Below are 12,775 nucleotides of genomic sequence, written 5' to 3'. Positions count from 1 at the left end.
GGAGAAGCCGCCGAGATGGCAGGGGGCCCCCGAGCTCGGCGGCGGCCCGACCGAGCGCCTCCGCCCCCGCGGCTCTCTGGGACAACCAGGAGGGGAGCGGGGAACGGAGAGTGGGGCCGTGGGTAGCCGGGAGAGGGGCGTGTGTGGCAAGCTGGAGGCGGGGGAGCCCAAGGTCCTGGCAACACAGTTGTCCCCTCCGGGCCGCTTCGGGCGGGAGCGGGGCCCGGGCGGGGGAGGGCCAGGGGGAGGGCGAGGCGGCAGCGGCAGCGGCAGCGAGAGAGCCGGAGCCGGAGCCGGAGCCGAAGCCAGAGCCGGAGCCAGCGAGGGGAGCAGGGGGTTGGCGGGGGCGCGCGCAGCCCGTGCCGGCGCCCAGCCTCGAGCCCGCGCTCCCCCCCTCCGCCGCGTGCCCGCGCCGCTGCGCGATGCAGTGTGGGGAATGGCTGGGGTTGGCTGAAGAGCGCACAGTGGAGTTTTAATGTCCGCCATGTTGGCCATGGCGTATTGAAGAGAGCGAGTGAGAGCGGAGCGGAGCGGCACAGGCACCCACCCTCCCGGCTGCTGTGAGGGCCCGGACGGCGGGCTCCACGCTCCGCCCCTCAAGTCCCCGGCAGCGGCAGGCGAGGGGGGACCGAACCCCGGGTTCTCCATGATCCCGCTGGCCGGGGCCGTTTCCCCAGAGCGGAGAGGTATCTGCTGCGCCTGAGATGAGTAAATTGTCGTTTCGGGCGCGGGCGCTGGACGCCTCGAAGCCGCTGCCGGTCTTCCGCTGTGAGGATCTGCCAGATCTGCACGAATACGCCTCGATAAACCGGGCCGTGCCGCAGATGCCCACCGGAATGGAGAAGGAAGAGGAGTCGGTACGTGTAAACTCCCCTGCCCGACCCACCGCCAGGCCCCGCTCCCCCTGCTGCCTGCGGCGGCGACGGAGCAGCCAGCCCCACACAAAATGGCCGCCATCTTCTCTTCCCCGCCGACATTCAGTCGCCGGCCCGGCCCTTACCCTGACTCCCTCGGCCTCGACCCCTGGCCCGCCGCGGCCCCGCTGGGCCCGCACCAGCGCTGCCCACCACCCCCGGCCGCTTCTACCCGGGACCCTCCGAGTTCGGGGGCCCGAAAGGCACAAAGGGGGTCACGTGACGAAGCGGCCGGCAGCCATTTTGTGGTCTTTAGTTCTTGGGTTGGGCCTTGTGCAGCGAGAGGGGAACGGGTTGGGTGGGGGGGCGGCGGCGGCGGGGGGGAGCGGGTAAGGAGCGCCCGCTTGCAGGTCTCCCGACTCGCCGCTGGGTGGCGCCGTCAGGTCGTCGGGGCCCTCGCGCGCACGCTAGGGGATTTGGCTTCGCTGCTTTGACCGGGAAAGCATTTCCGTTTCTAGGCAGCTCCCACGTGGGGCCTCTCAGAGGCCGGTGTTTACTGCAGGCCCCCGGAGCTCCTGTTTATTCTCAGGACCGACTGCGCCCCTCCACGTCCTGTCTGTGAGAGCCCCTTGGAGAGGCCGCGGGCTAGCCTAGCCTAGCTTAGCCTGGCTGGGAGCGATTTGGGTCGAGCTCGGGACCCTGGCTCCGGCTCACCTCTTTCCTTCCCAATTACAGGAGTGCTGCAGCGGGTAAAAGCCTTGTCCGTCCTGGGCCGAGCCTTGAGGAGGAGGAGGAGGAATGGGTTGCGGGTTTGTTGGGGCCGTAGGGCTTCCTGCTCCCGAGCAGAGGGCTTGCCACTCCGGAGCCCAGGGAGGAAGGATGAGGGTTTGGTAATTGTGGCAGCCCCATGACTGCGGATGGGCTCCGTGGGGCGAATGTCTGGGTTTAGAGCCTCCTACTTTCTGCTGCCTACCTATTTGTCGTTGTTATAGGCTTACGTTGAAGTACAGGCCGAGCAGAAACTGTTATTGAATAAGTTGGGTTCTGATGGGAGGCCCCTTAGACTTTCCATATCTTTTCTCATCCTCTTCCCCCTCCCCGCCCCCCAAATCTGTCACCACATAACTCGATGATTTCTAATCCTAAGGAATTGCATACCTTGGTTTTCAGGTACAACCCACTTAAAACAGGGTGCAGTGTTTTGACAATTCCAGAAAATCAACGAAGCACACATACAGCAGTTTGTGGAACATTTACCCAATTAGAACACAGTGCTCTTAACAGACTTGTGTATTATTGTATTGTAATGCTTTTATTTTGGTACTGTAATATAAAGGATTTAAATTGTATAGTAGTGATTACACATTGTACTGTTACTCAAAAAAATAAAAACTGATTAAATTGTTTTGATTGCTTAGCATATTAAAGTAAAATAGTTGTCTCAGTTGAATGTTAACTTTTTTTGAAAGGAAGCAGTGTCTTAAATCCCTCAAATTTTCGTATACACTGAAGGATTCAAGTGTAGTGTGAGGCATCAAGCACTCACTGACTTTCAGCACCTTTTATGTGAGACAGTACCTCATTAATTTTTACTTGTGTTAACTTTAGAGTAGAATAGTGCAATTTTTGTTTTTAATGAGTGATTTAAAAAAAATTAAAATACTTGTGACTGCAGTATCTTGTCTTTTTGTTTTATTTTTATTTGTATGTAGGCTTTGCAAAAAATCCAGTGTGGGGAAAGGGTAATAGGTATTAGTGTTACACTATTTTAGATATGAGTAGCTCTGTGATGGAAGCAAAGAAGAGACCGTTAATTGCTTAATTTGCTCCATAAGTAATAATGCTTTTAGGAATGTGTCATTGGGTGAAGTCTTATGAATTAAATTTAAGTATTCCCCCTAGTGCCTAAATTTTGCTTGTCCCTGAAGGTAATGCTTATGAAGTTGGCAAATATATTTCATTTTACATTTAAAGCTTTAGATTTATGAGGGAAATGACATCAATTGCAACATAACCAATTCTATATATTTGAGGTATTTACAACATATGCAGAATTGAAGACAAATTTCTTGTTACCTTTTAAATTCATTTTTCCATTTTCAATTAAAAATTTGCCTGTTTTCATGAATTAGAGAATACATACTTATACATATTTACAATTATATGCTGTATATCATGTATTTATAATTAGAAGACAAAGGGAGAATGACAGCTATTAAAAGAAATTTTATACTAGACAACATCTTCACATCTTAGTAGTTGGTTTCCATATTAAACCTCTAGACCAAACACTAAGTGATAAGCATTTATCAAAGACAAAAGATTTTTTTTAAAGCTATAACATAATTTGCTGAAATTTCTTATGCCACAGAGAACTTTTTAAGTTCCTTTAAAATATGAGGAAATAACAAAATATCTTTGACATCTAGTTTTAGGGTCTCATACGACAGGTTGAATTGAATTGGGACCCCCCAATATTATGTTCATGATAAGTTAAATGAAACTTAATATATTAATGTAGACTTGGAAGGTTTTATTTCCCAATAAGCCAATCAAAAGTCTGTATTTTACACTTGAAACATAATGCTGCTGCTGTAAGTGTAAGCCAAATGATTCTGACATGTAGAGGTGAGTTAAATACACTAATATATTATAAAGAAATACTAATTTTTAACAAGTGACATTCAGTGGGGGTAAAAAAAGATAATAAGACCTGGAAGTTTGTCTTAATTTAGCCTGGTCTCTTTATCAAGAGAAATATGGTCATAGTGATTCTTCTTTTGATTACTATAGACTTGAAAAGGAGCCCCAGTTTGTAAAGGACTTGGTTTCAAAGGATGTGACTGAGTCATCTGGGGTGGACCAAAATGACTGGATTTGGAATTGGATTTATTACATAATCAACAGGATAGAAATATGGGAACAAATGAGGTAGTACTTTTAGGTAGGTAGTTTGGTGTGGTTTAAATCAATAATATGGACAGGTAAATAAATGGTTTTGTATTTATGGAATCCTTTTTTCAGTTTATAAAAACTAGTATTTTGTGTTGAAGATAAGAATAAAAACCAGATATTTGAACTCCTAAAAAAGTAAAGTTAAAAACAATTATTTCATACTCTCAGTTAAACCAACTTTATCTTCCGGAGTTTAAATAAGGACGGTAAAATTAGTACTGTGGAGGATTCGGATAGAGAATGATAAGAATGTTTTCCCAGTGAAGTTCAAGAATGCTATTTTAAAACTAAACTATTTTACAGTGGCAATTCTAGATCATAGAATCATAATGGCATTTTAGCACAGGAAGAAAGAAACCTTAGAGACTATCTCCTAGATACTTAACATACCCTAAATCTCCCATTTTAAAGATAGAGAAACTGAGGTCCAGAAAGATGAAATTACTTATTCAAGGTCATATAAGTAGCTAGTATTGTTGGTTCATATCCAGTGCTCTTTTCACTATATAACAAATCTGAAAAATAAACTTTCTCACCTCCAAATACTTTTTGTTTTTTGGTCCTTGTTTAACAGTTGTGCTAGGTGCTAATCTGTTGACTTTCTGAACAATTTCATTATGTTTGCATATTTTGCTTGAGCACTTCAGTTTGGTGCGCTTCATTTTATAAAGTTGTATTCTAAAAAAGTTCTGCAAATTATATTTTTCCTCTTTATTTTTTATTATAAAATTAGTGCAAATTCATTCCTAGTAGGAATTAGTATGATTTGGGAAGTATACATTTCTGAATTCCTTTTAAATTGGATTCTACTCATAATCTTCTGTAGCTAAGCTTAATATAGTTCAAGAATGATAGAAATAACATCTCCCTACATTTAACTGGATCTGTTTGGGATTGTAGGATGGAAGCATCAATGGTAATGTCACATTTGTCCTAACTAGTACAGCCTGTTCATAACACCATCACTAAGGCAATTAAGTTCCATATAATAATGACCCTAACCTTTGGCATGCTTATAATACTCCAGCATAAAAATTTAATTGAATTTCACAAGGATCACAACTTAGAATAAGGGGAAGAAATGGAAGAAATCTCTCTTCTGTTAAAGTATCCTTAATTTACTAATCCTGGAAAAATATGAAATTTGTTTTCCTAACCTATTTTTCATTGAAACAAATCAAAGAAATCTAATTTTTAAGTCAGTAGTCTGAGGTATTTTTAAACAAGTGGCCTGCTCTTTCATTTTTAAGAAAAAAGAGCAATTTTTTGAGAGTGGAAGTGAAAAGCTAGTCCTGGTCCTATGTACCTTTGCTAAAAGAAAAACTTTTTATATGTATGTGATTAAAACTTTGTAAGTAGTAACTTGGTCTGTCATTAAATAATATTTTTAATCAGAAATCACCCTATATTGTCTGCTTTATCTCATACTCTTCTTATCCATGAATTATATTCTCACATACATACCATTTCCTGTCCCTAAGAATGTTTTTCCTTCCACCTCCATATATACTTGAGTCATCTTATTCTTTAATGTGCTCTATTTTGTTATACAAATTTCAATTTATTAAAATCAATTCCATCAGACATTTAAAATAATTACATTTGGGCAACTCTTGATACTCTTGTTTTAAAAATTCTTTTTATTTGTTTTAAAAACTTTTATTCTTAAGTTTTGTTCTGCCATAAGACTCCTGAACAAGTCCCTTCTACAAAGTACATTCCCTAAAGTTAGTCTTAATAACTTGATTGACATTTGGTTTTATATCACATTCCTTTTTTAATATATTCTTCCCTATTTCCTTTACCCACTCTTCTATCCTTTCTAATAAAGAATAAAAAAGAGAAAGGGGGAGGGAGTTAAGGAAAACTAGTTAAAACATCACTTAACAGGAGATGAAATGTTCTACATGTCCAGTCCTTCACTTTTGCCCAGCAGAAAGGGAGGTCCTTGTCTTTGGGGACCAACCTGTTTGTTATAAATGTACAGCTTTCAGTTTCTTTCTCTTTTTTTGTCCATTTAGATAATTTTTCATATTTATAATTTTATGGGACAGTAATGTTTCATTGTAGTTTTAACTGTTCCCAGTTGTTATGCATCTACTATCTTTTCAACAGTTTTTTGCTAGCATAAAAAGTTTTTTGCTGCTGTTGAATATTTTCATATTAATGGGACCTATATGTTTGCCCTTTTGGGGGTGTATGACTAAGCCTTGGGATGTCTAGGTAAAAAGGTAGCACTTCTCTGTCACTTTCTTAGAATAATAATAAAATGTTTTCCAAAATAAAAGGAATCATTTTTTAGTGGTCCTGGTCTTCCCACTATCCCTCCTACATACGCTATTCCCATCTTATTGGCACCTATGCAGATTTGCTGGATGTGAGGTGAAACTTAAAGAGTTGTTTCTTTTTAACTTCTCAGTGATTAGGAGCACTTTTTCATGGGTTTAATTGTTTGGAAGGTCTTTTTAGAACTGTTTATGTCTTTTGTCCACTTATCCTAGGATGAATGACTCTTGGTCTTTCATATTTGTATTAATTCCTTTAGGAGGTCTGTAATTTTAGATTTGTACCAGATATCCTTCTGGAGGGTGGGGGGAACAGTTGAGAGTATTTCTTCCTGGGGCATTAAATTTGTGCAAAAGCTTTTCAATTTCGTGAAATTGAACTTGCTACTACCTATTTCATCTTTTATTCCTTTCTATCTTTTGGTTAAGGCATATCCTCCTGACCACAGCTATGAAAGGTGTTTGATCTGGTTCTAATTTTTTTTACGGCAGGACTTTTAATATTGATATTAAATATCAATTTGTTGATAGTAAAGGAGGGATGTGTCCTTTATTTTTGATGGTATGATAATAGCACTGATATATGTATGTGTGTATATATGTAAATGTATGTGGGTGTATGTGTGTGTGTATATATATATATATACATATATATATATATATATTAGTTCCTTGTGTAGTAATATATTCCATTACATCCAAATACCAGAATTTTGGCACACATTTTGTTTTTATTATTCCACATAATTCTTCTTTCGTTTTTGTACTTATGGCTTTCTTTGTGTCATCTGTAATTTCTTTTGGCATATATAGTTCATAGCAGTAAAATCTGATTCTTTCATAGTTCCAAACTGTTTTCCAGAATGATTGAACCAAATCACAGTTGCACCAGAAGCAAATAGTGCTTTGACTTCTGACAGCCCCTCCACATGGAATTTTCCAGTTCTTGCTAAATTTATGACAATGAGGGATGTTGTTATCTGAATATCTCTTCACATTAGTTGATTTTGGATGGTTTCAGATAATTATTGATACCTTTAATTTATTTTGAAAATTTTTTATAACCTTTGATCTTGTCTGTTGAATTCTTTGTTAGATGTCAGACTTTTAACTCAAATATTTAATGCAAAAGTTTTAAATTTTTATAGAATTACGATTTTCTATTTTTTTATGACCTATGAATTTTTCCCCTTAGCTGTTATTGTGTAAACTGAAACTGCATTCTTGTATAGTTTTTTTGACATTCTCTTAATATTTTGTATAAAAAACTCACCTAAAGCTAATTTTTCTGGCAGATTGCTTTTCATTTGCTTCAGTTTTTTTTTGTTGTGTTTTTTTTTTTTTGAGGGAGGGGAATGAGTCCCATAGGTTTTTGTTTGTTTGGGGGTTTGAAAATCCATTATGCGTTTGTTTCTAGGTCTTGCTCATCAGTAGTTGTTTTACACTGACCAACTTTTTTCATCCAATTGTTTTGATGTTTACTGCTTTATTATACAACTTGAGATTCTCCTCCTATACTTGTTTTAAAGCTCAACTGCAATACTGATTCTCAACATAGATACCCCTGCTCTAAATTTCCTCTCAGATCAATCTACGTTTCTTAGGTACTTGTGTATTATTCTGTATTTAGTGTATATAAGGTAGACACTAGAGATATGAAAAAAAAAATTTGTAGTCTGTGGGGCAGGGGGCAGGTTGGCACTGGGTGAGGAATGTGTGTACTGTATAGATAGGTAAACAAAGTAATATCCATGTTGTAAGTGGCCCTTGGGATAGACTTCAAAAGAATATTAGAATTCTGTGGGGCTGATGAAAGTTGAATCCCAAATGTGGGAGAGCCCAGAGAAGCAGCATAATGTGGGGATTAGGGCATTGGACTTGTCATGAAAAACCTTGGTTTGGATCCCACCCACCTCAGACACTTAGCAGTTGTGGTATTGTGGTCAAGCCACTTAAGATGAGCCTCAGTTTCCTCATCTGTAAAATGAAAGAACTGAACCTAATGGCTTCATGAGGCAGCTCTGAATAAGTGATACTATCATATGACCAATTGCCCTTGCAAAAGTTTGGAGACAGAATGTTGTCTCCTGGCCACAGTTAGCAAATTGGTGTGATGGACTAGCGTGTGAGAAGAGTAGTAATGTAAAATAAAACTCCAAAGGCAGCTGTTAGGAGTCCAATTGTGGCAGGCAATTAAGACCAGATTGAAGGAATTTGTTTTATTGTAGCAAAAATTTGAGACTTTAAAATCTTTTAGTGGTGGGATTATGTTGTCGGAGCAGTGATCTAAGAACATCACTTTGGCAGATGTTTGGAGGATAGATTAGAAGCAAGGAGGTCAATCAGAACCTAGGTGGAGATTATGTCAATAAAGAGAAAGAAAGAGATAGATGAAAAATAAGTATAATATTTTAGTTTTGTAAAGTTTGTTTGAGATTGGTAGTATGAAACTGTAAACTTTCTCATCTAAACTTTTTATCTCCTCTAGTGTTTACATAGCACGGTTCTCTGCACACAGTTGGCACTTAACAGCTTAAAAGAATCACTATGTTTGTTAACTTTATATTTTGCTGCTTTATACCAAGGATATTTAGTGTTGATAATAAGGCAACTGCTTACTTAAAATGTAAGGGTATCCAGGGCATCTTTGGCATAAAGTTTTAAACAGAATTTTCATCAGTGGTTCAGTGAATAGTTGGTATGTCATTAATCTTCTGTTTGTGCATAAAAATTCTTACTGATAAGTTGAGTAATTAGTAAGTACTAAAAGAGTAAAGCAACAAAGGATATATTAAAAAGAAATGTAACATTTTAATTTCAGTGAAAATAGAATACCTAAACTTAGCTTTCTTAGCTCCAAAAGACAGTTCTTTTTATGATCTCTCCAAATTACTTAAGGCATGGCAGGAGCAATAGTGCAACTATCTCTGCCCTCAGGAAGCTTACATTCTAAATGGGGAAGACAAACATATAAAAGGGGAGAGTTTGTGGGGTTTCTTTGTTAATGTCATGACCTGATTCCAGGACTAAGATAAGGCGCATATCCAAAAGTAGTGCATGGGGGTAGGGAGAGAGGAAAAGACAATGTACAATGCTTACATAGCTTGGTATGGAGTATGGAAGTGAGGAAGCAGATCAGGTAGGAAACAATCATTTAAGTACCTCCTATATCCCCTAACTACTTTACAAATATCTCATTTAATACTCAGTGATGATCTTTGGAAGTAGGTGCTATTGTAATCCCCATTTTATGATGGAGGAAATCAAATGCTTTCCTTAGGACCACACAGCTACTAAGTATCTGAGCTTAGATTAGAACTGTCCTTTTCCCTCTGTTCCCTGAGGCTGCCTAGAAAAAAGAAGGAAAGGGGGAAGCTGGGTGGCTCAGTGGATTGAGAGCCAGGCCCAGAGCGACCCGAGGTCCTGTGTTCAAATTTGACCTGACACTTCCTAGTTGTGTGACCCTGGGCAAGTCACTGAACCACCATTACCAAGCCCTTACCAATCGTCTGCTTTGGAATCAGTATACAGTAGCGATTCTAAGACAGAAGGTAAGGGTTTAAAAAAAAAAAAGAAAAAAGGAGGGAAAACCCTATTAAGATAGGTGGTGTGGCCTTTGACTTGAACTTTGAAGAAAGCTAAGGAGTCTAAGAAATGAAGCTTCCGTAGATAATTCTGGAAATGGAGGGGTAGGGGTTAGGAGAGGTGGAATGCAGCTTGTGTATGGACATGGACATAAAATGTTGTGTACTGGGAATAAGTAGGCCAGTTTGACTGGAGCATAAAGTGCGTGGAGGGTTAAGAGAGTAATATGTAATTAGTTTGGAAACCCAGACTATGAAAGATTTTAAAGGTCAAAACAGAGAATTTGTTTTATCCTGAAGGCAATGAGTTTGGAGCTTCTTCCTGAGTAGAGGAGTTTACAGGGTTTTAGGACTATCAGTTGGGCAGCTTTTGTGGTGGATAGATTGAAGAGGAAAGACACTGCCAAGGAAGACCAAATCAGACACTATTCTGGTAGTTCAGAAAAGAAGTAATGAATCCTAAAGAACTAGGTGTGGTTATATAAGTGGAGGTAAGGGGATGGATTTGAGAAATGTTGGGGGAGATGGAGTTGATGTGTTGGCAGCAAATGAGACATAGAGGGGGAAATGAGGATAACTTCTAAGTTATGAGTGTGGATGATCAGTGATACTCCTAACAGAATAAGGAAGTTAGTAGAGGGAAAGATGAGTTCTGTTTTGGACATGTATTTACCATGGCTATGAGGTATCCAAATGGAGATGGCGATACAGGTCTGAAGCACAGGAGAGAGGTGGATGCTTAGATTCATATACCTGAGGAGTCATCTGAGATAAAAAGGATAGTTGAATTTACAGTTGCTTGATGAAATCATCAGGGGAGTAGAATATAAAGAGAACCACCTACATATGGATAATTAATCTCACTCGCAAGTGAGATCAATAAGGGCTGGTCCCTGAAAGTAACAGGAGAAGAAATCATCTGGAACAAGACTTTCTAACCTGAGATTCCCAAATTTGTTGTTATAGGAGGAGGGGGATGATTAGAAGCATCAGATGAAGGCTCATCAGATTTAGCAATAAAAAAGGAGGGAGAAGGAGCAATATTAGAGGAAATGGTGCATTGGAAGCCAAATTAGGGGGGTAAGTGACTATAGAATTAGAGAAAGTGGTAGCAAGGGGTATAGATGACTTTTTCTATAAGTATGACTGAACAGAAATCATGGGGATTGTATTCATGGTAAAGAGCACAGTTTAAAAACTGAAGTTAAATAAGCAAAGATATTTCATTTTGTTCTTTAAAGCTCAAATTCTCAGGTGTGATAATGGTAGTTGACTCTTGAATTAAACTTTACTATGAGGTCTCCAAACTTTTAATAGAAATGAATGGAGATAATATGATAACATTTAAGTATTCTAAAACAAATATTCAGAATGCTTTTCTTGGAAAACTAAGGCAAAATTGTCCATAATTTTTAACGCATTTACAAATTCAGAATCAATTGAACAATTTGAAGCCCTGTAGTTCACAGATACTTTAATATTTAGTTCTCTTTCTTTCATTTTTAACCTAATAATATGCACTTTACCTGGGGGAATAACTTAGTATTATACGCCAAACATAGGTTCAACTAGTGATTTGCAATATTGTATTTTTTAAGTATAGGAAGCAAAATATATCTACTTATTCTTTGAAAAAGTCTCCCCTTTTGTATGTTTTTGTGGTAGTTGGTTTTTTACATACTTGATTTTTGGGTTGGTAAACTTTATTACTACAGCAATGTTTCCACGTCTGAATTTTTATGTACTTACGTAACAAATTTAAGGAAATAAAAGGTCAGTTTGGTTGTCTACAGTAATGAACAAAAATTACTTGGTTAAGTTTTTTTTTTTTAAAACCCTTACCTTCCATCTTAGAGTCAGTACTGTGTATTGGCTCCAAGGCAGAAGAGTGATAAGGGCTAGGCAATGGGGGTCAAGGGACTTGGCCAGGGTCACACAGCTGGGAAGTGTCTGAGGCTAGATTTTAACCTAGGACCTCCCATCTCTAGGCCTGACTCTAAATCCACTGAGCCACCCAGCTTCCCCCTGTTTAAGTTTTGGTATGCCATTTATACTAGCAAATTAACAAATAATATTTTTGCAGCAAATTTTTAAATCCATTATACCTTCATTGAGTCTATGAGAAGAAAAAGGGAGAGACATTAAAAGGCATTTTTGTGCCTAATTGGAAGGCATTAAAAGTAGAAGATGATACCTAGTGACTTCTTTATCTCAGCGTTGGATATATGTTTTGAGGGATAATAATGTATGTCCAATTGCTTGTTAACTCCGGAAGAGAGGAGGGAGACAACACGTATCATGTAACTTTGCAAACTTACGTGTAAATTTGTTATCGAAATAAAATAAAGATAAAAATCTCAGTGTTGGATATATACCTTCCAGTGATACAGATCTCCTGATAATCTAACCTATGAGATTATTGTCCTCTATAAATACTTCCATTGAAGAATTGCCCAAAGCACTGAAAGCCATCTTTCAGAGCTTTTAAAAGAAATTATTTTATGTGAAACAAGGAAGTATTCTAGATTGTTTTTCATGGACCTTTGTCAGTTACAGGGATAATTACTTTTTATAAAGTGTTTATTTAGGAAGAACATGTTGGAATGATTTGCAGTTTCGAGGTGGAATAATAATACCAAATATGCATTTTCCAGGAAAATGTACCATAACCACAAGACATGAATTTGAGTACCCACATGTTATATGAAACTCAACAAATATTTATTAAGACACTGCCAGAAACTAGATATGGTAACTTTCTACTGGAGGAACCTATAATATGTATATATTATGTTGTTCAGTTGTGTTCGACACTTTGTGATCCCATGAACGTGTATAGAGAAGAGGACCTTAGATGGAACCTAGAGGGACTGACTATTCTCTGAAAGAGGATAAATTATTTGTCAAACACATGGCCCCCACACTTTCTATTGTAACCTAAAATAAGATTCAAATGTAATTGGGAAATGCTTAATCAAATAAATAAAAACATAATAAAACATAGATAATGTTGCATTAAAAAACTCAGCATGCATCAGCAGGGATCCTTATATACTGGTTTAGTGACTGCTTATTTCTCTTTGTTTCACACCTTAGT

At 39.0% G+C, this 12,775-nt stretch overlaps 1 protein-coding gene across 4 annotated transcripts in view; it reads left to right on the top strand.

Moving 5' to 3' along the window:
• The first annotated feature begins 475 nt into the window (after positions 1-475).
• EPC1 (enhancer of polycomb homolog 1) overlaps positions 476-12,775 on the top strand; it is a 65,993-nt gene continuing 53,693 nt past the window's right edge. For all 4 annotated transcript variants that reach the window (XM_044678535.1, XM_044678534.1, XM_044678533.1 and 1 more), the window contains exon 1: positions 476-857. In XM_044678535.1, the coding sequence (XP_044534470.1) occupies positions 705-857 (153 nt within the window). In that variant the 5' untranslated portion in view covers positions 476-704. The remainder of the gene's footprint in view (positions 858-12,775) is intronic.

The sequence above is a fragment of the Gracilinanus agilis genome, chromosome 5 (genome assembly GCF_016433145.1).
Source record: "Gracilinanus agilis isolate LMUSP501 chromosome 5, AgileGrace, whole genome shotgun sequence".
NCBI lineage: Eukaryota > Metazoa > Chordata > Mammalia > Didelphimorphia > Didelphidae > Gracilinanus > Gracilinanus agilis.
This window is presented reverse-complemented; position numbering and strand designations above follow the sequence as displayed.